The 26,983-nt window shown below is 47.5% G+C and overlaps 1 protein-coding gene across 3 annotated transcripts in view; it reads right to left on the reverse strand.

Moving 5' to 3' along the window:
• Positions 1 to 477: 477 nt before the first annotated feature.
• The window catches only part of LPO (lactoperoxidase), a 38,918-nt gene continuing 12,412 nt past the window's right edge, over positions 478 to 26,983 (reverse strand). For 2 of the 3 annotated variants that reach the window (XM_074342735.1, XM_045513773.2), the window contains 12 exons: positions 22,323 to 22,400; positions 21,007 to 21,091; positions 16,544 to 16,704; positions 15,402 to 15,519; positions 14,823 to 14,952; positions 13,866 to 14,072; positions 12,337 to 12,661; positions 10,643 to 10,803; positions 3,310 to 3,562; positions 2,275 to 2,448; positions 1,378 to 1,615; positions 478 to 1,191 (listed from right to left, as the gene is read on the reverse strand). In XM_074342735.1, the coding sequence (XP_074198836.1) occupies positions 984 to 1,191; positions 1,378 to 1,615; positions 2,275 to 2,448; positions 3,310 to 3,562; positions 10,643 to 10,803; positions 12,337 to 12,661; positions 13,866 to 14,072; positions 14,823 to 14,952; positions 15,402 to 15,519; positions 16,544 to 16,704; positions 21,007 to 21,091; positions 22,323 to 22,398 (2,136 nt within the window). In that variant the 5' untranslated portion in view covers positions 22,399 to 22,400 and the 3' untranslated portion in view covers positions 478 to 983. Of the gene's footprint in view, positions 1,192 to 1,377; positions 1,616 to 2,274; positions 2,449 to 3,309; positions 3,563 to 10,642; positions 10,804 to 12,336; positions 12,662 to 13,865; positions 14,073 to 14,822; positions 14,953 to 15,401; positions 15,520 to 16,543; positions 16,705 to 21,006; positions 21,092 to 22,322; positions 22,401 to 26,226; positions 26,389 to 26,983 lie in introns of those variants that run through there. The other variant, XM_010951066.3, reaches the window with a different exon arrangement.

The raw sequence follows: 26,983 nt of genomic DNA on the forward strand, positions 1-26,983 counted from the left end.
GCCTCCCACCCACTCCCTGCCAGTCAGGGGATCCGAAGTCCCCGGCTGGCTGACCCAGGAGGGTCACTTTTAAAGAATTCATGAATATGTATAGAGCAGCAGCACTAGGGATGTTCTGGAGCTGCCCGCCCATTGCCCATCAGAGGCTGCACAGGCTCAAGGACTGGCCTAGAAGAAGAGGGTATTTCCCTGAAGGGCCTCTGGAAGGGAAAGTACTTTAGCTCTGGGGGGATCCAGGCTTGGATCTCCTCCCTGTTGACCCCTTGGCACTGCCCTCTCTTGCCCATCCATGGCCTTGGCTTCTTTTCCCAGGAGCCTCTTGCCTCCCCCTTTTCTTTAAGAGCACTTGCAAATCCCACCAAACCGTGCCCTCTCACCCCACAGACTCAAGCACACGCCTCTTAGTGGTGAGACACGTCTGAACTGTAAACATCTAGTTACTTATTTGGCATTGATTCCCAGGCCTGTCTTCCAGGGGAACAAGGTCATTGCCAGTGCCTGTAGTCAATCAGCAAAGTTTATTGAGCAATTACTGGGTGCCAAGCACCATGCTGGGGGCTACCGGACACACTTAGAAGCAGGCTGTGGTCCCTGGATCAAGGCGTTTACAATCTAATTCAAGGGGACAGGAGGAAAGATACATGTGCAAAGACCACAGCCTCAGCCAAGACTTGTTTAGGAGAGAGGATGGGAGATACCTGGAAGGCATCTCAAGTGGTCCAAGTCTTGACAGAAAGGAGGATTTCCACAGGCAGAGAGGATGGGGGAATGCGGGTGGGAGCAGTGGGATTCAAGAGGAAGCGCTGGAGAGGCCAGAGAGGCTGGCCTTGGGCTGGAGCGAGGCTGGGGCGTGTAGAGAGATCCTGCTGGAAAGAAGGGCTGGGACTAGGGTGTGGTGCTCTAAGGGACCAGGTCATTGAACTTGCTTGAAATGGCATCGCGGACCAAAGGGTGCTTTACTGCACAGTGTGGAGTCCACGCCCCTAATTCTCCACTGAGGCCCAGGGTGAGAGGTCTAACTTATCAATGGCTGAGCAATCCACAAAGCCGTGAGGGTAGCTGTTGGCCTGGAAGGGGTGCAGCGGGACCTTGGTGATGTGGGTGTTGTCACAGACAAGGCGTGAGAAGGACATTTTCTGTAGAGACTTCTGCTGCTTCTTAGTGAAGACCCCAGGGTTCTCCCACCAGAACCTGCAGAGACAGACGCAGAGTTTCTCCATCAGCCCAGCTGTGGGCCCCTCCCAACTCTGTCAAAGGGTAGGAACGAGGTCATTGGGGCCATGCCGAGGTCTGGAGTTAGTCCTCAGGCAGGATGTCAGGACGCCCCCTGCAGAGAAGGGTCTCCCTCCCCGCCTTCCCCACGGTGGGGTCACTCGCCTGTCTCCATCTCGGATCTGCCGAAACTGCCTCCCTAGTAGGCAGGCCAGGAGAGGCCCCACCCGGCCCCTTTTAACCTGGGGCTCAGCGATGCCCCCTAGCCAGATGTCGATGTTGTCGGGGGTCCTGTACAGATCCAGTAGCTTCTTAGCCAGCTTCTTGTTCTTCAGCACTGCGTGCAGCTCCTTCAACGTCTGGGGCTGTGAGAGGTCACAGAAGCCTCTCCAGGAGTTGTACCCTAGGGCAGAGAGGCTGAAGCTGTCTCATCCCAGGGACTTCTTGCCCACAGTCTCTTTGGGGGACACGCCCACTGCATCAGCCCCAGAAAGTCTGGATTCGCAGCCTCTGGGACAGGGTAGGCAGGGAGCCACTGTTTTATACTGTGGCACTGAAGCCTAGAGAGGGCTAGTAGGTTCTTTGGGGCTTGCTCTGGGTCCAGGCACTATTCCAACCACTGTACAAATATGTAAACTGAGGAATAGAGATGTTAAGTAACTCGCCAAAGATCGCACAACTAGACAAGGTGTAGCCGGGATTTGAACCCAGGCAGTGTGGCTCATAAGTACTACATTTAAGAAGGTCCAATAATCATTGCTTTCCCTCTATGATCCGTTTCTTAATATTTTCGGGGCTTTAAAACTGGTTTTAGAAGTCAGTTGTTGATTTCTTTTTCATCTGAGGAGCTCAAAGATAGTACCAGATGTGTTTTCTGGTCTCTGCATTAGGGAGAATGGAAGATTCCATTTCACAGAGGAACAAAGTAAGTTTTAAAAATGGGCATCTTGGTCTTCTGTTTTAAAACTGATCAGAGCCTCAGGGCTATAGAAGAGAGTCCCCAGGAACCCTGGAAAGTAGCCACAAGTTCCCCAGGCATGGCTGGACCCCTGGCCCACTCACCGGGCATCCCATGGTCCCGGCACCGCTGTATGTTGATGGCAGCTAGGTCAAAGCCGTGGATCGTGTAAGGGGGCTGGAAGAGCTTGTTGCGCAGGTCGCCCGTCATCATTCTCTTCTGACTCATGAACTTGGACTTCTTGGCCAGCAGGCCCCGTACCAGAGGGTCAATTCCACCTGCAGGGAGACCAGGCCCTCATGGGGATGGGGGTAGGCTGGGGACATCTTCCACTGCTGTCTGCCCCTTCCACCAGACATTTTCTCGTAGGTGAAAGCAGAGCTAACTGAACCTTTTGGGCTGGAAGTGGGGAGGGAAGAGCCCGCTGTGGCCTGCAGGGTGGGCTGGGGGCTGGGGGCTGGGGTCCAGTTCAGACTGCACACCTTCGGGGTGGAGGGAAGGGGGCACTCCGGGGATGATGGCATGAGCATCAGCCTCAGGGACCTTTTCCCAAGCTCTAGTTCAGAGAGTTGGCTCCTTCTCCTGCCATATGTTCCTGCAAGGAACTGTGCAGCATGGGAAGAGATGGCAGAAATCAAATGCCCTGATTTGTCAGGCCTTAAGGAAAGCCAATTTCATTACAGCCCAGCCCAGGAATCCTAAGGGGAGCTGTGTCCAACCTTTGGCACTTAATGGAGGTGGAAAGCTGTAGAGAAGGCAGAAAGAGCAGTTTATTTACCAGACCCATGCATTCTTTCTACAGCAATCAGAGAAGCCTGAGACAGGGAAAGAAAGCAGAGGAGGCAACTTAAGGTCAGAGGAGGAAGGAAAGAATAATAGCTAATATTTAGTGACCATGTTCTGTGTGTCAGGAACCACTGCAGACTAAGTTCTATCCATATATTTCAATTTTTGTATAGCCTAGTTAGATAGATATTATTATTGTCCCCATTTCACGAATAAGAAAACTGAGGCTCAAGGGGGTGAATTCACTTGCCCAAGGTCACACAGGAAGTGCACGGAGTCTGACTTCCAAGCCAGGTTTCCCTAGAAGCAGGCTGCAGAGTGAGACAGCCAGGTGCTGCCCTGAAAGGACATACCATCTTTGACTATCCTCCAGGTGTTGAAGAAGAGGGTGTGCAGCGGGAGCTCTGGTTCTGGACCCCATGGCTGATAATTCTCATCCAGGCGGGACATAGTGGAGGGGACCTCCAAGTGGCCAAAGCGGAAGGCAAAGGTGAAGACATTGGAGATTCGGGGATCCACAGATTTGTTATAGCCTCGGTATGGAGGGATCCACTTCTGCATCTCATCACCTAGCACAATGGGTAGGTAGTCCCTAAAGGTGATAATCTGGAAGGGAAAACGAGTTGTGAGAAAAGGGCAGGAGGAGACGTAAACCTCTGCAGAGTGAGGTGGGAGAGAAGCTCCAGCCAAGAGGGATGACTGGTCAAAAATCAAGGATGGCTAATGGATAGCACATGTGTCCAATTCCCCTTCCTATGACCCTGGCAGACATTGCTAATTGATCACGACGTACTTTCTGCTGCTCGTTCATAATTTGTCTCCATGTAGGCTTTACCAATCAGTCACTTTAATTTGGCACTTGAGATGTACTCTCTTTGCCATCTTTGCTATAAGTTTACGACTTTGAAGCTAAAGTGACAGTCTTTATGCATCACTTTAACATCATGAAGTCATATTATTAAACTTTTCCCCATAGGCCAGGGTGAGTAGAATGAAGAACCACAGGAATGATTCACAGGGTAACCAAGGAAAGTTCATTCAACCTCCAGTTCCCAAAGAAATGCTGCACTGCAGAGAGATCTGTTTTTCATTTTGTTTTGCTCAAAACAATGAACTAACATAAAGTGAGAAAATTTGGAAAAATCATGCCACCACTTAACTCAATAATTATAATAATTGTTTCTTCTTTCGAATCTTTGTCTACAGGATACCTATTTTTACATAACTGTAATCCTGGAGAATGCATGCTTTTGCATTCTGCTTTTTCACTTAAAGTTTCTCACATTTCTACCTAGCTCACAACTATTATATAATTAAATGTGTATGATATTCTCTTGCACTTGTGGGTCCTTTTTTTTATTGTTTTACTCTTTGGTTGCTGCCCATTTCTTCAGCAGCTTAGATCTAGGGATGTCATCCTTGGAGCAGGCAGTCTGCTCCTCAGGCTGTGGGAGTCAGCAGGGGACAGACCCCTGCCTCTGGCCACAGTGACTGGCTCAGCTGTGGCACCAGACGAGGCTGGTGAGTCAGATTCTCTCTCTCAGGAACTTAGATTTCAAATGCAGCTATCCTAGACTGTTTCTGGTGGCGCCTGATCTGAGGGACAGATGGGGTGATATGCGCTGTCATTTCCTACCATGTGCAGAAAAGCAGGGAAAACCCATCTGCAGAGAAGGAGAGTGGAGAAGTGAAGAGAGGAGCAGAGAGGAGGGAGAGACAGAGCGAGAGTAGCTGCCCTAATTCCAGATGGTTTCCAGGCTCTGGCTTTAACCCTTTCTGAGGCCCAACTACAGTCCCTGCCCAGGGGTTCCAGGAGAAACCCTTACCTGCTTCCACTTGTCTAGGGTGAGCCAATACAAAACACCTGCACTAGTCTGAGTGGGCTTCTTCCTCCTGTAGTCCAAGAAGCCTCATTGCAGGTGGAACAGTGTCTCCCTCAAATTCATATGTTGAAGCTCTAACACTCTAGTGGGACTGTATTAGGAGATAAGGCCAGTTAAGATGTAATTAAGGTTAAATGATGTCATAAGGGTGGGGCCCTAATCCAATAAGACTAGTGTCCTTACAAGAAGAGAGAAGTGCATGCATGGAGGAAAGACCATGTGAGGACACAGAGGGAACACGGCCAAGCCAAGGAGAAAAGCCTCAGGGGAAATTAGACCCGCTAACTGCTGAATCTTGGACTTCCAGCCTCCAGAACTGTGAGAAAATAAATTTCTGTTGTGTAAGCCACCCAGTCTGCATTATTTTGTTATGACAGCTCAACCAAACGAATATAAGCCTCAACTCAGATAGTCTTTATGTAGATATTTTTAATTCTTTGAATGATTTCCTACAAACATCTCTAGCAGCAAGATTTCTGAGTCTAAAATTTTCATAATAAATGTTGAATTCTGGAGACTTTTCTAAGAAATAAATGGAAATAGATCTCTTCGATGGTGAAGAGCACGTGCTTCTGGTTCCAGAATGAGATGGAGTAGACTCATTTTTCCTTAGTCTTCCCCACTAAATAGAACTAAAAACCTTGGAAATTATTCAACAGACAACAATAAATAGACTCTAAAAGCTGGAAAGAAGGTGGGCTGGATAAGAACCTCAGGACTTGAGGAATGACAATAAGATGAGCTCCTACACATCCTAGTCTGGGTCCGTGAGAAGCTGGCACCCTGGAAGCTCCAATAGGAATAGACAAAAGAAGCTATAAAAAGCCTTCTCTCTCTTTCTGCAGAGGACTGGGTCAGGGGAAGTTCAGCAGGGACCTAGCAAAGAGCCCCCAAACCCACTTCACAATTCAAACCATTAGCCATCTTTGCCCTTGATACACAACCCAGGCTGGTGAATGGTCTGATCTGCCTGCAGCAGTAAAGCCCCGTCTCTCTGTTCTTCATCCATCGGCATAGAGACTCAGGTGCAGTGGCTTCTGATCCTCTAGAAGATTGCCTAGCAACAGAAGGGAGCCAGGAAAGTACCTTCCTGCCCTACAGACAGAGTCAACAGGGGTTGAGTTGAAACCCCAGAAACACCAGAAGAATGAAGCAGACGAGGATGCCGTTGCAAGGGCTCAGGAAACTAAACTGTCTTTGGAACTAAATCCCACAAAAGTATGCCAGAACCTACACGCCAAACCTAAATAGAGTAACTGCATTCTTAAACAGAAGAATTAAACAGGATCAAGAATCTTGTCTCCTAACATAGTAACTAAAATGTCTGGGATACAACTGAAAATCACTCATAAGGCCAAGAACCAGGAAAGCCACAATTTGAGTGAGGAAAGACAATCAACTAATGCCAATGCTGACACGAATCAGCTGTTGGAATCATCTGATAAAGATTTTAAAGCAGCTGTCATAAAAATGCTCCAACAATCCATTATGTTATCTTGAAACAAATGAAAAAAACAGAACATCTCAGCAAAGAAGTAGAATTTTATTAAAAAATTGAAATTATAGAACTGAAAATACACTAACTGAAATGAAAAACTTGTTGGCTAGACCCAGTAGTATGGTGGATGTGACAGTGAAGACAGACCAATAGAATTTAGTCAATCTGAGCAACAGAGAGAAATAGACTGAAAAAAACTCCCAAAAGTGCCCCCCCCAAACCTCAAACAAACCAGAACCTCAGGGTTCTGTGGGACAATAATAAAATATCTAATATTCATATTAATGGAGTCCCAGAAGTAGAGGAGAAAGGGAGTGGGATGAAAAAGTATTTGAAGAAATAATGTTTGAAAACCTCCCCATATATTTACAGATTTAAGAAACTGAATTTCAAACAGAAAAAATCCAAAGAAAGCTACTCTAAGACACATCATAATTAAATTTCTGAACACAAATAAAAAGTGTTAAAAATAGCCAAGGAGAAATGACTCATTACCTATAAAAGAACACCAATTTGAATAACAGTGAATTTCCGATCTGAAATCATGGAGGCCACAGAAAAGTGGTACATTTTTCAAGTGCTGAAAGAAAAGAACTGTCAACCCTGAATCTAGTATCTGGTAAAACTATTCTTCAAGAATAAAGACGAAAAAAAGACATTCTCTCAGATGAAGGAAAGTAAGAGAATTTATTGCTAGCTGATGTATCCTCAAAAACTGGCTAAAGGAAACTCTCTAAGCATAAAGAAAATGATAACAGAAGAAGGCTGGGAACTTCAGAAAGGAAATAAGAACAATGTAATGGAAAATAGAAGCAAACAGACTAAATTATTTTCTACCTTATGAGTTTCTTTAATCATAGTTTATGGCTAAAGCACTATCTGATGTGGTGCTAAATGTAGGGATCTAATGGAAGTAAGTTTTCTACACTTCATGGAAAGTGATAAAACACTGACACCTGTAGGTTTTGATATGATGCACATATGACAATACTGAGAACAATTACTAAGAAAACTATGCAAACTAGATATTAATAACAGACAGGCAGCAGGAAAATGTTTAAACACTTCTAAATTAAATAACGTACTTCTAAATAGGCCACAGGTCAAAGAGGAAGTCTGAAAGAAGATAACAACAGAAAATACATATTGAATGAAAATGATAACAGAACATATCAAAATTTGTAGGTTACAGCTAACTCAGTGCTAAGAGGGAAATTTATATCACTTATTATACTTATGTTAGAAAAGAGGAAAGCTCTCAAATTAATACTCTAAGTTCCAACCTCAATAAACTAGAAGGAAGAGCAAAATAAACCCAAAGCAAGCAAAACAGGCTAAAGAAGAAAAATCATATGATCATACAAATCAATGCAGAAAAACCATTTGACAAAGTTCCACATCTGTTCATGGCAAAAACTCTCAGTAGACTAGGCAATAGAGCAGGACTTCCTCAACGTCATCTAGAGCAGCTACAAAAAGTTCATAACCAACATTATACTTAATGATGAAAATTTGAATGCTTTTCTTCTATTATTGGGAGATAAGAATGTCTGCTCTCACCACTCTTACTCAATATAGTACTGGAAGTTATAGCTACTGTAATAAGGGAAGAAAAAGAAATTTAAAATGAAGAAATATAACTGCCTTTATTTGCATACGGCATGATTATCTATATAGAAAATCCCAAGGAATCTACAGAACTCCTGGTACTAATTGAGCTCAGCAAGGTCATAAGATACAGAATCAGCAGATAAAAATCGTAAATTATCTGCAAGCTTCAAACTCCCAATTTATCCCTTCCCTGTACCCCAGAAATTGACACAACATTGTAAACTGACTAGTATTGAGTCACTTCAATTAAAAAATCAGTTATATATTTATACACTGATAAGAAGTGGAAACTGAAATACGAGATGTAATATTTATAATTCCTCCAAAGAAAATGAAATTCTCAGGTATATATGAAACAAACATGTGTAGGCTCTGGATGATAAAAATTACAAAGAGCTGAAGAAAGAAATCAAAGAAAATCTAAATACTTGGAGAGACATACTATGTTTATCTACTGGAAAATTCAACATTGTAAAGATGTCATTTGTCCCTAAACTGATCTATACTTTTAATACAATTCCTATCCAAATCTCAGCAAGATTTCTTTGTAGACATAGATTAGCCTGTTTTAAAATATATACAGAAAAGGAAAGACCTTACAGTAGCCAAAATAATTTTGAAAAAGAAGAAGAAAGTGGGAAGAGTCATTCTTCCCAACGTTAAGTCTTATTATGTGGTTACTAATAGTTATTAATTACACAGTGTGGCAATGGTGTAGGAATAGACACATAGATTGGTGGAATGGAACAGACAACCCAGAAATAGAGTCACATAAACATGGCCACATAACTTTTGACAAAGGAGCAAAAGCAGTTCAGTAGAAGAAAGACAGTCTTTGCATAAATGGTGCAGGAGCAGTTAGACATCCGGTAGCTCCCCCCAACCAATGAACCTTGATCTAAACCTTATGTTTTACACAAAAATTAACCCCAAATAGATCATGGACTTAAATGTAAAACATAGAACTATAAAAAGTCTAGGAAAAAAAAAAAAAAACAGGAGAAAAATCTTTGGGATCTAGGACTAGGGAAAGAGTAAAGACTTGACACCAAAAGCACAATCCATGAAAGAAAAAAACTGATAAATTTGACCTCATCAAAATGAAAAACTCTTACTCTGCAAAAGATCCTGTTAAGAGAATGAGAAGACAAAGTACAGACTGGAAGAAAATATTTAAAGTCACATATCTGACAAAGGACTCGTATCCAGAATATATAAATCATTCTCAAAACTCAACATTAAAAGACAAAATCCAATTTGAAAATATGCAAAACACATGAGCAGGTATTTACTGAAGTGGATATCCAGATGACAAAAAACACATGAAAAGATATTCAATTTGATCAACCATCAGAGAAATGCAAATTAAAACCACCATGAGATATCACTACATACCTACCAGAAAGGGTGAAAAAAAATTAGTAATGACACCAAATAATGACCAGGATGCAGAGAATTTGGGTCATTCATACATTGCTGATGGGAATGTAAAAATGATACAGCCACTCTGGAAAACAGTTTGCAGTTCCTTTTGAAACTAAAAATGGACTTACCATATGACCCAGCAATTGCACTCTTGGGCTTATATTCCAGAGAAATAAAAACTTATTTTCATGCAGAAACTTAGATATGAATGTTCATGGCAGCTTTATTCACAATAGCCCGAAATTGGAAACTATCCAAATGCCTTTCAATAGGTGAACAGTTAAACAAAGCATGAGATGGTTTTCAACAACAGAAAGGAATGAACTATTGATATATGCAACGACTTGGATGAACCTCAAGGAAATTATGCTGAATGTGAAAAGCCAATCTCAAAAGAACACATACTGCATGATTTCATTTATATAACATTCATGGAGTAACATAAGTGTACAGATGGAGGATGGATTAGTGGTTGCCTGGGGTTAGGAAAATGGGAAGGGGGAGGGTGGCTGTGGCTATAAAAACGTAGCACAAGGGAGTCTTGTGGCGATGGAACTTGGGTATCTTTATAGTGGTGGTGATTCCATGAAACTACACATGTGATACAATTGCCTGGAGCTACACACACACACGCACCACACCGCATAAACCACACATGAAGATGACTGTGTTTATAACTGATGAAATCTGAATAAACTCTGTAGTTGTTATCAATGTTAACCTCCTGACTGTGGTCTGGTGACATAGTTCTGCCAAGTGTTAATACTGGGGGAGGTGCATGAACATGTTTTGACAACTTCTTGAGAATCTACAATTATTTCAAAATAAAATGTTTAAACAGTAAGAGTCAATATATCACCATTTCTACATCTCTTCTAGTCAGTTGGCAACAATAGCAATTAACTGTGCTGGAGACATGTGGCTTAAGTGCAGAAATTTTTAAAGAAGATAATCCAATCAAAACAACCGAAATAAGTGGGCTGTCACAGTCCCAGGAGTGATGGAGCCTACGGTCCCAATGAGGGCACCTGGGCAGGCACACTGAGTGACCACATAAGACTGACTCTCCAGTACTCTGAATCCAGGGATTCATTTTGGGGCTAAGAGGCAGAAGAAACACAGGTGAAGTTTACAAGAATGAGACGATGGGAAAGCAGCAGCAGAGCAAGGGGGAAAGCAGAGGGGCTAGCGGGAGGTGTGGGGACCAGCAGAGAGCAGAGTCAGGAGCGGAAGCGAGGCTGGCGTGTGGCGCAGTGCTCCTGGGCCCACCTGCATGAAGGCTCCCAGGATTTTCCGGGCTTCCTGGTAGAGCTTCTCTCCATCCCAGTGAGGGTTGAGTTTCTTTAGTTCTCTGGCCAGACGGTTGTGCTCTCGGAGAAGCAGGGTGTGGGAAGTGGCCAGCAGGATCTGCTCTGAGGCTCGGGAATCTCCTAAAAGCCCACAAGGTAGGAAGGTGGGTTCCCCGGAGCAACCCCAGACCCCAGGAACCTGCACGAAGAAATCAGTGACAATGTCCCAAAGAGAACCTCTCCTAAGCCCCTCTTTCCAGTTAATTTAAGGGAAGTCAGGTGGAAAGAGATCAGGGTTGGGATTCATAGATTTAAATCTCAACTCTACACACACCCTTTAAGCCGTGTGACTTAAGACTTAACATTTCTAAGCCACCGTCTTCATATCTGGGAAAATGGGGCTAATAAGGTCGACCCTCAAGACTGACATAAAGACTACAGGTGACATTAAAAAATTAAAATTTGGTAATTAAATCCCAACTGCCTTCCAAGATGGGACCCACAAATAAACAAGGGGCTTTTCATTGTGTGGAACAACTTTGAAGGTTTTAGGAATCCAAGTTTGAGGGTAGGGTCCAATTCCTCTGTGTAATACAGGATGAGATAGAGACAATTGGGAGGGATGGAGGAATAGGATGGGAGGTCAGATAGATGGTGCAAGACCGGATCTTTCTCTGTGTCCTCCAATCTTCAGGAAAGTCTATTAAATTCACAAATGCTTAGTCGTACTGGGTAATTTTTTGGGGGGAAAACAGGAAAAGGCTTGGTCTGGATTGATGTGAGAGATGCAGGGACACAGCTAAGAAAAGATTTGGCCCTACAGACTGGCCTCCTGCCATGTCTGGGTGGCAGGGGGCTTGCCCCGGGGGAGTGGATCTTTAGAAGAGAGAAAGCCTCCGAAAGCCAAAGGCAGAGAGGACCAGGAGGACAGGAGCCCCCAGAATGAGAATTTGGTTGTGCACGGGCTGTATGGAGTAGGGGCTTTGTGCCAAGTTTATAAAAAGCATTAAAGCTGTATCTTCCTCTTCATCTAGAACTTCCTCTTCTAGGAAATTAGCTTAGTAAAAAATTTTTAAATGTGCACCAAGATTCATCAACAAGGATGCTCATTAACTTAAAAACAAGAACAAAAAAATCACAAGAAAACCAGAAATGACTTGAATGTCTCCAAATCGGGTTGACAAAATCAATTATGATAATAAATGTCACGGAATACCAGGAAGCCACTTAAGAGCCTACTGTAGAAGATGATTTCATGATGTGGTGCATGAAGGGAAGTCATCAGGTTACAGAGCATTATTTCAAGTGCAACCTCAATGATGTAAAACAATGTAGAGCGATGGGATAGAAAAAAACCTGGGAAGATAGTCATTCAAATGCTAAGAATGATTATCTGTGGGTGGTGGGATCTTGTGAATTTTCTTATTTATTTTTACAGTGAACATACATTCTTAGATTCTGTATTCACCTGGGCCCTTCTGCCTGTCCTGGACAGTGCCCGGGGCGGTGGTGGCTCGGTGTGTGTTTTTGCAGAAGATGATGAGAAGGAACAATGGTAAAGCCTCCCCGGAGGCTGCCCAGGGGCCTCGTGAAGTTTTTCTGGCCTCCCTCTGCTCTCAGTCCCCAGGATAACCCCCTTGTCCTCGGGCACCTCTGTTCCCAGCCTAAACTCACCCGCCAGGAAGCAAGGCACTTGGGCAGTGGTGTTGATGACCTCACAGGGGCTCGGCTTCTTGTTGACAAAGGGTGGGTAGGCCAGCCCGTGGTCCCAGAACTCCTGGTTGACGGCCATGAGGCCCAGCGGACTACTGAGGTCACGGAGACTGCTGGCCAGGCTGGGCTCAGAGCCGTACACTAAGCTGGCGTCCAGGAAGGAGGTCAGGGCGTTGATCTGCTCTCGGGCCAAAGACTGGTAAGGTGGATTGGGGCAGACAAACCCAGCTCGGAAGAAAGGCATGCATTTCCCTTGAGTCATCACCTTGCGGTCGTTGCGCGGGAACTGCAGAGACATTAGGGTGACTGGGCAGAGGTGGTACAGCTAGCAACCCCAGGGCAGGTCCAGATGCAGCTGGCAAAAATGCTGATGGTGTCCTCCTGGGACCCTGGGACCAGACGTTGGCTCCAGGTGCCTCCTGCTGACACTATACATCTTGGGCCCCCAATACCTTGAAGTTCATGACGTCCCGCTATGGAAAAGGGCTGAAGGGATTCATTCAATCTTTTATAGCAAAGGTTACAAATTTTTGGTGGGGAGGGAGTCCTGCGATCCCGGCACAGGGAAGCAGAACATGAGACAGGAAAGGGTTTGTTAATAATAACTGCTAACAACAGCTACCATTTATTTATTTTGGCCCTTCCATGTGCTAGGCATTATGCATACTTTATCTCACTCTGGTCCTCATAAAGCCCTGTAAGGTAGGTAATTTGGTCCCATTTTACCCAGGAGAAAACTGAGGCTCAGAAAGGTTGAGTCATGTGCCCAAGAACTTACAAACTGCAAAGGAAAGATGTGGGATTCAGAGCTAGAGTGACCTCACTCCATAGCTCATGTTCTTTATAACACAGCTCACAGCCTTGATTTATTTCAGTGAAGAAATCACTAACTGTAAAATCCCTGAAGAAAAGGTGCATCATGGCAAGTTCCTTGTCCTTCCTGCTGGAAATTCCCATAAATACTGGCTGCTCATTCTGACTCATCCATCAGGTTTCAGCTTTTTCTGGAAGGAGCCTTCCTGGACCCCATGGTGACTTACAGCAACATTCCACAAATTTTACTGTGTATGAAATGAATCTCCTGGGAATCCTGATAAAATGTAGAGTCTGTTTCCCAATGTCTTAGACAACAATGTCTTGTTGTACTTCTAACAAGACCCCAGGTGACACCAAATGCTGCTGGGCCGGGGACTCAGACAGCCCTCCCCAGCTTCCCAACTTTGCCATTAGTTGTTACTGTCCATTTCCTACACAGACCTTTCGTCCTTGAGGGAAGGGACAGTGTCTCATTTGCCAGGCACGGAGTAGATGATTAATGTCTATTTACTAAGTAAACGAGTGAGTGAATGAATAGATGTGTGAGGCTTGGGAAGCTGTCAAATCAGCATTCAAGATCTACCAAGAGGTCCTGGCTGACTGCCTGGCGGGGAACGTCTGCTACCTTAGGGAGGCAGGGGGTTTGTCAGGGACGCGCAGTTGCAGTGGCCTACCATGATGGGGAAGCAGTTGTCTCCCTGGATACAGTGCTCATCACACTGCGCTTTGGAGTACTCGCTGCTCCCCAGCTCCGTGTCCGGGGAAAAGTCCAGGTCGTGGTCCACAATCTGACCCCACTGCATGAAGAGCAGGGACCTGTTTTGGTCCAGAACACCCTCTTCATTCAGGTAGCCAACAATCTTGTTGGATACCTCACGGGCCTATGGATGGAGAGAGAAGGAGAGGGAGAAAAAGATGCTTCAAGGATTTAGCTTCAACTGCAGTTTATTGAGTACCTATGATATGATAGGTGTGTTTCATCCTTATGACAAGCTTGTGAGGCAGGTGGCGTTACTCCCATTTTGTAGATGTGGAGGCTGAGTCCTAGAAAGGTGAAGTCAATTGACCAAGGTCCTACAGCCACAAAGGGCCAGGTTTGTATGACTGGATGGCTTGCAAGGCCAGTGCTCTTTCCACTCGGAGAGGGAAAAAGAAAGACAGGCTGTTTTCTGAAGCCAGTGCCATGGAGATGCCCGGTGTCTGGGATTAGGGGAGGGGCTCTGGGAAGAGGGCCTGCCAACTCAGATGAGGCCAACAGAGAGGACCTCCAGGCAAACAACGGCTGGTGCACTCCAGGGGATGGGACAGGGCAGGCGCCAGCGGGATGCAGCAGGGAGGCCATCTGCCTGGGAAACCCCAGGGCACTTAGTCTGTTGGCAGCTGGGAAGTGACCATCAGGTAACCGGGCTCCGGGACCCGGGCTCTGCTGCCCTCTAGTGGCACTTTGGGGAACACTTCCAGGGAGCAATTCCAAATCTGCATCTCTCCTGCGGCTCCACCGCGCACCCTTTGTCCTCCCACCTATTTCTTCTTCCTTTCCTTGAGTGTTTGGGGAGTGCATCCCTTCTCTTCTGACTCCCATCCTTCACCTGCCTGCCCGGGGCTCTCCCCGACCCCGGGCCTGCACTCACCAGCGGGAGAGGGAAGCCATTCCGCCTCTTCCCCCGCGTCCACCCAAAGGGCAGGGAGAGCCCGTCCTCGTACTCCGCCGGCAGCCAGCGCGCCAACGCCTGGTTGGCGGCTCCCAGGGCGGGGTGCCTCCTGAAACAGCAAGACCCGTCCTCAGCCTCGGCCGGTCGGCCCCGGGGTCTGCTTCTCCGAAAACCCCACTGGGATCCCCTGGGGAAGGACCTGGAGCCTCTGAACGAGGGATAGGGGGCCCGGAGGAGGTGCTTCTCAACTGTGGGGTGTCTGGGCTACTCTCACCTCCGAAGGCGTGGGGCTCCTCTGCACCGGGGAAAGGTGCTGCTTCCAGTGGGTTACAGTGGTCTCTAGAAGGTGGGGAAGTTAGGGGGGTTCCAACAGCACAGATTCCAGTGGGACGCTAGTTCAGGAGGGTAAGGCAGTGGGAGTTCTGCCTGTAATGTCCAAGTGGCAAAGTCCTGGCTGGGTTGGGCAGGGCAGGTGGCCTGGGCAGGTGGGCTGAGCCTGGTGGGCTGGGTGTGGGGATGGGAGGCACCTGCCTTCTATACCCACCCATGGCCACTCACCCGTTATTACAGTCTCCTGTGATGGTGCGGTAAGGGCTGTTCTTGTCACATTTCACCACGGAAACTGGGACGTCACAGCCCACCTCCCAAGAGAGTGCAGTCAAGTCCAGGCTGGGGTCTGAAAGAGAAGGGATGCCAAGTGGGCTGGATTCTTCCTCCGCTTTCTGTGTTTCTGTGGACGCCAGATGGGCTGGACTCTCTCCAGTTTCTGTGGTGGTCCTGTCCCCGGCAGGATTTAAGTGAGGGGCGCTGTGGTCTTGGGAGGATAACACATTGGGAAGCTTTAGGCATCAGAGGCTTCCACGTGGGCACAGAATGGAGAGACACCAACCTCCTAATGCAGGCTGTGCTCCATCCCAGTGCCCGCAGTGAAAGGGAGGCAAGGGAGTCTGGCTCTGGGGGGCTTCTTCGGGGGGCTCATTTGTGAAAGTTGGCAGAGGCCCCAGCACATTTTGAATCTTGGAGTCCAAACTGCTCCCTGCTTCTCCCTACCTTGTCCCAGTTTCCTTCTTTTGCAACTTTGGAATTTGCCCAAACACTCAGGCCAGGGATCTTCCTCCACTTGATGTTTGCCCAGGGAGAACCTGTAGCCTCTTCCTCTAGTCATGACCAATCCCCTCCCTCCGTGACCCTCCGTGAGCTGTGCCATTCAGTAGGGGGTGGGGCGGAGGGGTTGGGGAGGTCACGACCAGTCCATCAGCTCATTGTTTCAGCCCCACAGCACCCAGAACAAGAGGGAAATCTCATCACCTGTGACATAATCCCAGTAAATCCCCTCGACACAGGTGGCTTAAACTGACCCTTTCACAGGCGGAAGTGGTGACACTGTGGTTTGGGACAAGGAACTGGTGTTTATTGACATTAGTCCTTCCTCTGAACAGAGACCTAACAGATGGCGTTATAACAAAGAGCGTGAATGTCCCCTCAATGCGAGCTGGCAGTGGGACCTTGCTGGGCCTGAGTTCCTTTCTCTGCAGGAAAGAGCATGGGCGTCGCTGAACTCAGCCTCTCCTTGCTCTGCAGGTCTAGGAGAGAGAGAGGTGATGGCTCCCAAGAGGAAATGCAGCTTTTGCTGGCTTCTGCTCTCCCCTGTGGCGAGATGACCCCTTCTTGCCATCAGAGGGCTGGTGAGCTTTCTGTACCTGTGATGTTGGTCTGGGTCACTTTCTGCCACAGTCTCTTTAAGGACTCCTCCCACACCTGCCCGTTGCGGATGGCTGTGCGCGTCCGGCCCTTGGCATGCTTGAGGTACTCTGAGAGCTGTCGAGTGGTGGGCACCTCAGAGCTCATGGCAGCCTTCAGCCTACAATTGAGAGCAGTGGGGGAGTCACGACCCAGACCCTGGGCTTCGACCCTGTAGAAGGGGTTTGAGGCGCCGTGTGTGTAGGGAGGAGCTGGGTGGGGGGTGGACAGCATGCTGGAGACCTCCCCCCACTTCTGTGTTCTCTTCTGATGCCTCTGGAAAATCTCTTCTGGGAGGAGGAAGCTACAGCATGTCTTTAAGCTTTGTGACGTCTGCTTCTGAGGGAAGGCAGGCAGAGGAAGGTGAGCCCTTCCTGAATTAGAATTGGCAGGTGGCAGCTGTGCTGGCTGCTTCCAGATCTGTTGGGGAACCTCAGACTCACCTTAGTCCCAGGATGTACGGATTTAGGCTAAGAAACCCCTGACCGTGGAGCTGGCCTCTCATTGAGCCTCATGGACTGAGAATTCTAGAAACACCATGCCTCTGGGCCTCCTGTTCTGCCCATGAAAGCATCCTTAATTCCATCTGGCCCTAGAGTGAGTTTGGGGTTTGTTTAGATGTGGCTGGAGCATCCAGCCTCTGGCTGCCCATTTATTTGGCCGGATGTTCAGCCTTTTTATTCTTAATTTCCCGTGTATAAAATGAGAAGCCAAAAACCCTTCTACTACTAAGAAATTGGAGATTAAGGGCAAGATGTCAGAAAGTCCCTCTATGAGAACCTCCAGCCCCTGTGGTGCTCCGCTTCATCATGTGTGAGATGAGGGGACTCCAGGAGATGATCTGTAAGACTCTCCACGAACCCCCTCTAGACTCAAGGCTCTAAGACTCAAATATTGGAAGTGGCTCAAATTCTCACAAAGACATCCCTGCTTTGGGGGTGAACTGCACAGGCTGTAACACCTGGCCTGTCCCTGTAGATCAGGTTATTAACTCTATTTCAGGTGTGAGGGGGCCTGGTGTCTCAGCCTGAGGGGCTACGTGGCTTATTACCAGACCTACATGCTTCTAACCTCCCCTCCACCTTGGTGAAAAAGAACCCAAGAAGATAAGCCTGCTGCCTTTTGTTGCAGGAGACCTCATGGCCCAGGGGCCCAGACTCCTGCAGGTCCAGTATGGTAACCACTAGCCACATATGGCTATTTACATGGAAATTCATTAAAATGAAATACACTTAAAAATTCAGTTCCTCGGTGTTCTGGTCACATTTCAAGTGCTCAGTAGCCGCATGTAGTCAGTGGTTCCCATATCGGACAGCACTGACCTAGAGTTTGGGCCTAGAGGTCACGTTTGAACCCTGGTTCCACCAGGATGGGCTTATGGATGTGACCTCCGAGTGAGCTGTGTCTCCTCTGTGAACTGGGAATCAGTGTCACTGACACCAGTGCCCGTGGCCTTTGCAACATGCTGTCTGGGTTTGACTCCTGCTGCCACTTACTAGTGGCCTTTGGGCAAGTTACTCAACCTCTCTGTACCCAGTTTCCTTATCCACAAAATGAGGATAATGGTGGTAACCATGCAATTTGATCATTTGGCCTCAAAAACAGCTAAATCCTATAGTTGGGTTAAGCACTGCATAGGATTAGAGGGAGGAAGGAATGAGAAAGGCCAAGAGCGGACTCTGGCACAGAACAGAATAAAGCCACATGCCTTAGCACCAGGCCACCATCTTCATCAGCCAGGTCCCAAAGGGTCCCCCACCCACGAACAAGGAAGGGGGTTGCTGGGCCTCCCAGGGTTTCACCGAAAGTTCCCATGCAAGGTCCTATGTGCGCCTTCCTTCCTCCTGGGCCAGGGCTCCGTGCAGCCTCCTGCCTGAACCTGACTCACCCCGGAGGTACCTCCTGCTTTGCCTCAGGGTGGGGCTCCCTGGGGGGAGGCAGGGCCTTGGAGGAACTCTTTCCATCTCTAGGCCTCCACCCTCTATCTAGTCAGCATCCTCCCCCATCTGGATGGCCGCAGCAGACTCCTAACTGGGTTCCTCGCTCCTCTCCTGTCCTTCTCCCATCCAGCTCCACCCCACTGCCGGAGGGAGCTTTTTGGAATGAAAAGCAGACCAGGCTGCTCTCTGACTGAAGTGCTTCCTTGGCTCCCCGACGATGTGTGTGAATCCACATGCTTACTGCATCCATGCTCGTGACCTTGTGCAGTCAATGCCTCTATCTAGTTCCCAAACATTTTCATCACCCGCCAAGGAGACCCTACGCCCATGAACAGTCACATCCCATCCCTCCCTCCTCCTCCCTGGTACCCACAAATCTGCCTCTGATTCTTGGGTCCTCAGGCTCTGCCTGCGTGCTCCTACTTTCCTACCACTGCCACCAGCACCAGCCTCTTTTCTGTTTCCTGAGCACCCTAAGCTCTTGCCTGCCTCAGGACCTTTGCTTCTGCTGTTCCCAGACCCTGGAATGCCATCCCCCCAGCTCTCTACATGGCTGGCTCTTTCTCACCCTCCATCTGGCTTCCTGGATCCCTGCACCTGGAGCCGCAGCCACTGCTCTGTTTATTTCCTTTCTTGTCCTTCTCACAGATCGTGAGTTGCTGGATTGTTTGTTTGGGTGCTTGTGAACAAGATGCTTAAATGTAGATTCTTGACATCTCCACGAGGCCCCAAGTCCAAGAACTAACCAGTGGGGGCAAGTTTGAAAGCAAGGCTGGTGCTCCTGTGCTGCGCAACTCACAAGGGAGGTGCTGAACACCGATTTTGTGGCTTTTATTCTGCCCCACCTTCGGGCTCTAACAGGATTGACATTAGGGAGGGAGAGAGAATTTTCATTTGGAAATGGTTTCCCTGCTGCCACCATGGGGCTTCCTCTTTGGACTAATTCTAGTAACAAGGGACTTAACAGGCAGCTCCACTGTGTGTTTGTAGCTGGTGATTGACACCTGCCCAAAAGGCCTAAAGAAAACAAGAAAAGAAGAGGCGGCTGGTGCTCTGAACCTAAGAGCAGAGTAAGCCAGACAGGGCAGCTCTGGGACCCAAATCCGCACATCCTCCAGCAGCAGGGAAAAGTCTCCTGGAGCCTCCTTAAAAGGGACCTGACTCGAGAAGGTGTGACGAGGGGAGAGGGAGTGAGCCCCAGGCTCCTGGGCTGAGGGTTGGAGCTGTGAGCTGCTGGCCAGAAACTTCTCTGGGTCAGAGAGTTGGCAGCAAATCTCTGAGAGCTGAGAAGCACCCAAGGAGGGAAGGCGCTTCTGACCCACCTCCCTTCCACCCTCACCCTCAGGCATTAAGTTGTCTCGGTGACTTAGACTTTGCCATCCTGCCCCCCTCCTACCTCCCCCAGCTCTACCCCTAAGAGTCAGAAACCTGGGCTGGGGGAGGGGACAAGCTGGACCAGGCGCCCTTCTCTCACTGTGAGAGCAGGAACCACCTCTGAACTGAGGAAAGGGAGACGCTCTGGGCTTCATCTTCTGACACTGACATTTGAATTCCTGAAAGGACACTGTTCTTGGGACTAGAAGTGACCAGAGCACATCTTGTCCTCTAAAAGTCAGCTCAAAGGTTATGGGACCACTTGAGAGTTTATTCAAGGGCCAAGGAGGAATGAAGCCCCAGGAGTAAGGTGGCTTTCTGCTCAGTGAAACGGTTACTCTTGTTTGTCTGCCTCTCCAGCTCCGGGGTGGGCTTCCTGAGGGCAGGGACCCAGTCTACACTGCTTATTTCAGGAATCCCGGCCCCCATATAAGGTTGGAGGGTGGTTGACCCTGTGCTTCGGAGTCCGTAGGGCTGCCTGCCTGGAGGTGCCTGGGAGCCACCCAGTGTGCTCCGCCTCCCCCAGTACCGACATCTGGCTGATGTCAAGGCGACCTTTAAGGTGAAAACTCTGCTCACTTGCTCCGCAGTAGGACAGGTTCTGAGGTGCAGCCTACACTCCCGGATCTCCCCGTGGGATCAGCTGAGGCTAGACCTTAAACCAAATCCTTGCTTAACTCCTTCTTTTTACATGTCCAGCCTCGCTCCCTCACTCCACTGGAGCACTCCCCAGTAAGTCACCGGCATGTGAATCCACGTCTCAGGCTCTGCTTCCAGGGGACCTGACCTAAGTCATGGTGAACGAAAGGACAACTGCTACCCTCAGGCTTTCTGAGACTCTGGTATGCGTGACCCAAGGAATCACTCAGCCACGCGGAAGAAAGTGCTTGTAGGGTCAGATTAGACAACCCCTTCACGGTAACTTAGAGGCTGAGGATTTAGGAATTGTGGGCTGTTACTCCTACGTGCCACACACTCGCAGGTGAGGGTGGAAGGGCAGGTTGTATAACCGCGTTGGCTCCCTGGCTTGCCAGGGCTGGCCCAGGTGTGCTCATCGTGAACGGGAAGCCCAGGAAGGGAGACACATGCGGTGTGTGCATCTCACCTACCTGGTCCGGGAATCCAGGAAAGCCTTGTTGACGTGCACCTTGACCTGACGCACGGCTTCAGACATGGCGGCAGCAGTGGTCTGCGCTTGGATGGGGAGGAGCAAGGAGCAGGGTATCAGACACCACTCTTTGGAAAGGCCTTTGCTTCTGTTTCCCTCTTTCTCAGCCATTAACCCACCCCCCAGATCTGAGCAGGCAGAAGATCAAGATTGAAAACATTCACCAGGAGAAAAAACCTCGAATAGTAAGAATACTCTCTGATCCTCAATAAGCTGTCCGTGTTGTTTTCAGGAGTCCACTACAATATAGCCGTCCCTCAGTATCCACGGGGATTTGGTTCTAGGACCTCCCAGGATGCTCAAGTCCCTCATATAAAATGGTATAGTATTTGCATATAACCTATGCACATCTTCCCATATTCTTTAAATCATCTCTAGATTACTTATAATACCCAACGCAATGTAAATGTCATGTAACTAGTTGTAAATCCAATGTAAATGCTATGTAAATAATTGCAGGAGTGGGTATTTTTTTGGAGGGGGAGCTTTCGGGAATTTTTTTTCTGATTACTTTTCATCCACTGTTGGTTGAATCTGCTGATGCAGAACCCGCAGACACTGAGAGCTAATCGGACCCAGTGATAGGATTCAGAAAGTCTGTGACCACTCAGGTTGGCTCTGGCTACTAGTGCAGATTTTTTTGGTTCTTGGTGAGGTGGACCCGTAAGCTAGTCCATCAAAGGGCTTGGCTGATCACCAGGACCCTGAAGTAGGGAAGGGGATGGTATAGAGTAAAAGTGAGATTCCTTGTTTTCAGTCGTACTGGGGTCTGGAGATTGGAGGGGCAGGATATAGTCTCTAAATAAGGAGGGTATAGTGGCTTAAATAATGTCCCTCCAAAATATATGCCAACTGGAACTTTATTTGGAAATAGGGTCTTGGCAGATTTACCTAATTAAGATGAAATCATATAGGTACAGGATTAGAGTGGGTTCTAAATCCAGTGACTGGTGGTCTTATAAAAAGAGAAGAGGACACACAGAGGACACACACAGAGAAGAAGATCATGTGCAGATGGAGGCAGAGCTTGGAGTGATGCAGTTATAAGCCAAGGATTGCTGGGAGCCATCAGAAGCTGGAAGAGGCAAGGAAGGATTCTCCCCTAGAGTCTTCAGAGGAACAGACCCTGCCAACACTTTGACTTTGGACTTCCAGCCTCCTGAACTGTGGGAGAATAAACTTCTGTTGTCTTAAGCCACCCAGTTTGTGGTCCTTAGTTACAGCAACCCCAGGAAATCAACACAGAGCAGCCCTTACCATTGGTGTCAGATGCTGCAGCCTGGAACAAGGTCAGGGAAGCCAAAAGGACTGGGAGATGGAGAAGGACCCACATCACTGAAACGAGACCCAGGATCATGGCGTGAGCCTTGGAGAGTCCCCATGGTGGGGGGCTGAATCACAGAAAGGGGTTGATAAAGCAAAGAAAGCCCAGAGAACGCCAGACACCCTGACACTGGGGCAGAGGAGGGGAAACCACAATAACTAAGCATCTCCCGTGTGTGCAGGCCCGTGGTAGATACTGAGAGATGGAAGGGAAGGAGCTCAGGCTTCGGGGTCAGGAGGTCCTACGTTGTAGTTCTGCACGTGCTCTAACTAGCTCTGTGACATCGGGCAGGTTACATAACATCTCTGGGTCCTTGGCCTGCTGAGTGAGGGGGTTGGACCAAGTGACCCAGGATGTCCGAGTCTGCTCTGACAGCCTGTGACTCAAGATCCTGTACCTGTCTTGTCACCGGTGACAAATGCTGTTACCAAATCTGGTACACATCTTAGGGGTTCCCCTTCCCCTTTCCCCTCAGGATGAAAGCTGTCTTTCTCTGGCCCAGCACAAGAGAATGTGCCAGAGACACAGACTCTCAGTTCCTACCTTCAGAAGCCGGCAGGGGCTTTACCCCCTCTCAGAGAGCCAACTTGATGGGAACACATGAATGAAAGTTGTGACAAAGCTCAAGGTGCTCACAGCTGTGTGCCAGGTTGCCTGGAGAGATTCCAGCTCTTCGATTAACCCCTTCATCGTGAGCTTTAAACTCTGACCCTAGATTGTCAGATTAAAAGCATGCAGCTTTGTTTGCTTCTGGGCTTAGATTGTTCATTAGATTTGGTGGAATAGACCCAAAATATCTTTCAAGGAGATACTAGCTCCAGCCTGGGAGGTGGCCATGGAATGCAGATGGAATGATGGTGTACCTAGACTGTGTTCACAAGAGGGCCCCATAGTGTGCATTCACTGACTGAACTCCAGAAACGCACCCTGGAGAAGGTCCTCAGATTGGCTGCCCTCTCCAGATCTACTTGAAGCTCCCTAAGAGGAATCGTGGGTCTGGAGTTTTGCCTGAGAAACCATCCAGGGGGTCTTCCAGACATTCTCTGGATAATCTCCAGAAAAGGAGACCTGTGTATCTGGACCAGATAATTTCAGGCCCCCCTGACCCCCCCATACCTCCTCAGTCTTTCCCTCTGACCTTTGATGATCTCCCTAAATAATTTTTATCTTGTTAAATGTACTTTTTGTAAGCTTACTCGAGAAAAAACAAGACAAAGTATGAATAAATGCCTATCTGGCCAAGATTCTCTCTAGCACTTTTTTATTTTCCGCAAGAGGAAATCTCAGACAGTTGAGATTGACCCCTCAGTGGGCTCCTGTCCTTACACCTCTACGAGTGGAAACATAGTCCTCCTTTTTGTGATTTGAGGAGGTCATTAAGCCAGCAGAAATCTGGCCTTTCGAGAAAACAAAGATGATGGTTTTGGAAAATAAAAAGCATCATTGATATTATTTTATTATTAAAAAATTTGGGGGGGTAATTAGGTTTATTTATTTATTTATTTATTTCTTCTTCATTCATGCATTCAATGGAGGTAGTGGGGATTGAACCTAGGACCTCATACATGCTAGGCATGCACTCTACCACTGAGTTATACCCTCCCCAATATTATTTTATATTGTTGTAAAAACACATAGCATAAAATTTGCTGTCTTCACCATTTTTAGCCATACAGTACAACAGTGACAAGTATTTTCACACTGATGTACAAGAGATCCCTAGAACTATTTCATCTTGCAAAACAGAAACTCCACCCACTAAATGCCAACTCCCATTTCCCCCCTCCTCTCCTCCCAGCCCCTTATCATTGATTTTTTTTTTAAAGAGAACTGATGGGTACACAAGTATTCATTATATTATTCTTTCAATGGCTAATGTATTTTATAATAAATCAAAAACAAAAATTAAAAGTTTAGTCTATGAAAAGATGTATCATCTGAGAGAGACCAAGGAAGAAAAATATCGTCGCCAAAGAAATAAAAGTTGAGAAATCTGAACAGGAAAAGGTCCTTAGATATTCATTTATCCTCTCCTTTCCTGGGAACCCCCTTCATACTTCCCTCACTGAAAAGTGGTGGGTGGGAACCTCAAGGCCAAAGCTAAATTATTTTCCACGTCTTGGCCGTCTTTCCTGGTGGGTGTGAACGAAGCATATGGGACAGAAAGCCGAGCCAAGCAAAGTTCATGCCACTGGCGGCAGGGGGTGTGCAGAAAGATCTTGGAGGCACACTCCAGAGCCAAGAGGCTTCTGGGAGGTTTGAATATTTACTCACATTCTTATCATCATGCTCAGCGCAGAGACCATTTCCCAAGCCCTTTGGTTTGCATCAAAGCTTGGAGTCTTCCCTGGGACATGAAGCGCTATCTGGAGACAGAGCTCTTTCCTATGCAATGCCGTCTCTGCCCAATAAACTCCTATTCATTCTTCAAAGCCCAGGCCAAGTGCCACCTTTTCTATGAAGTGTACCAGATTTCTCCAGGCCAAGTTAGGCCATTTCTCTTTCTGTCCTCCCACAGTACTTTACTCATATCTCATATTACTGTTTCCCCTATCAGACCATGAGCTCCTCAAGGGCTATGTCTTACTGGTTTTTGTTTCTTCCAGTGCCCAAGCCTAGTGTTGGTACAAAATAGGTGTTGGGTGCTTGCTGAATGAGTGAAACCCCTAGGGCAGAGAAATCCAACATCTGGAGGGTGCAGAGGCAGAGGTGGTGATGGTCCCTTAGCAGGGTCCTCCCACCTTAATGTGCCTACTCATCACCTAGGGAACTTGTTAAATGCAGATTCTAACTCAGAAGGTCATAGAAGGGGCCTGAGAGCCTGTACTTCCAACAAGCTCCCAGGTGATGCCGATGCTGCTGCTCTGCCGACCACACTGAATGTCACGACCTCCAAGAGTCTGGCTCTCAGACTTGCTCGGAAGTCACCATGGGGGCTACAGGAAGGACTGAGAAGGGAAGGCATCAGAAGGATTCTTTTCCGTGAATGGTGAGAGCTCTGTTGAGGGTGGTGGGATGGGCCAGTAGGAAAACCAACAAACACCCCATCACCCCCCAAATGCTCTGTTTGATCTTTTGAGCAGTTCCAGTATCAAGAGAAGAATGGAGAAGAGAGAGCTCTTATCACACTCTCTACTGCAGAACAAAATCCACCTGAGCCATAGGGTTTGGGACACCTAATTACATTTAAAAATAAAAAAACTGATTCAACCACTCCATTCTCCCAAGACTAAGCCCATCTAAATATCGCTGCATTCATAAATCTGATTGAGAACCAAGTGTCCATACGGCACTGAAGACACCTGAGACTAGACATTCAGGGCTAACTGGATGTTCAGGGCTGCTGTCAGAAGCATGAGCTGCTGGAAACGAGATGAAGATCCGAGAGCCCTGGGTCAGGGAACCCTTTAAAACAGTGCAGACTTTTCCCTATAGTTTGGCGGTCGCATCATATCACACCAGTTTCAAGAACACCATATGTCATTCTGTGACTAATTTCCCCTAACTTTCTGTGTGACCTGGACCCGTGATCTCTCTGAAGCCTCAGTTCCCAACAGGATGGATGAGAGATCTATGGTACCTTCTAGCCCTAAGAGTTTATGATTCTATGACTCAGTTTTCAGACTCAGAAATGCCTCCTTACCCAACAAAGGGATTCAAACACATCTCCCTTACACAAAATGGGGATGACCTGCCAGGGTGGCAGCCAGAGCTGGCACCAGAAAATGCCTGATGAAGACAAGTCCAAATCCAGTACCAAGCTTTCTGAGAAGTCTTTAGGAAATTTCATCATCAACTGCACAGAAACCAGGAAAGATTAAAATTAATGACTCTTACCTGCCAAGGGCCTTGGCCTCCTGTGGCAGCCAGGTGTGTTTCTCTGCTTGAAGGAGTTGGTTTTTATACCGTCTATCATAATTTATTTCTGGGAGAGGCCCAGAAGGAAAGATTTTGAGGAGCTGATGTGACTTGGAGGAGACGCTTAGGTTCAGCGGGAAACACCCTGTGACTCTAAGGCAGACGCATGAGGAAACTGCAGAATGGCAGGGACTGGTTGATACAGTATCACTGACTCTGGGTGAAGCAAATCCTCTTCTTCCCATGTTCCAGGTCAAATACGTAGTCCTGCTGCAGTCATGGAAGGCAAACCTCCAATCTCTGAGCAGGCTTGTCCCTTTTATGCCCTTAATGGGATCTGAATAGCTCTCAAAATTAGGAACAATTAAATAAATGGCTCTCTTCTCCATTCATTTATTCACTATCCTTTGATTCCTCCCTTACCTTTCACCCAATCCATTGTGGAAGCCAACAGAGATTTAAAATGATTTCTATTTTTTTATTTTTATTTTTTGAGGGGAGGTAATTAAGTTTATATATTTATTTATTTAAACGGAGGTACTGAGTGTTGGACCCAGGACCTCGTGCATGCCAAGCACACACTCTATCACTGAGCTATTACCCTGCCCCCTAAAATGATTTTTAAATGTTGACTTTTTCTGGCCCAAGTTTTAAAATACTGCCCTTTCTTGGCCACCAGAGAAGTAAGAAGAGCCCTGGACTTGTCCCCACCTCTGTCCCTGTGTGGCTGTGGACA

This window comes from Camelus bactrianus, chromosome 16, assembly GCF_048773025.1.
Source record: "Camelus bactrianus isolate YW-2024 breed Bactrian camel chromosome 16, ASM4877302v1, whole genome shotgun sequence".
Lineage (NCBI taxonomy): Eukaryota > Metazoa > Chordata > Mammalia > Artiodactyla > Camelidae > Camelus > Camelus bactrianus.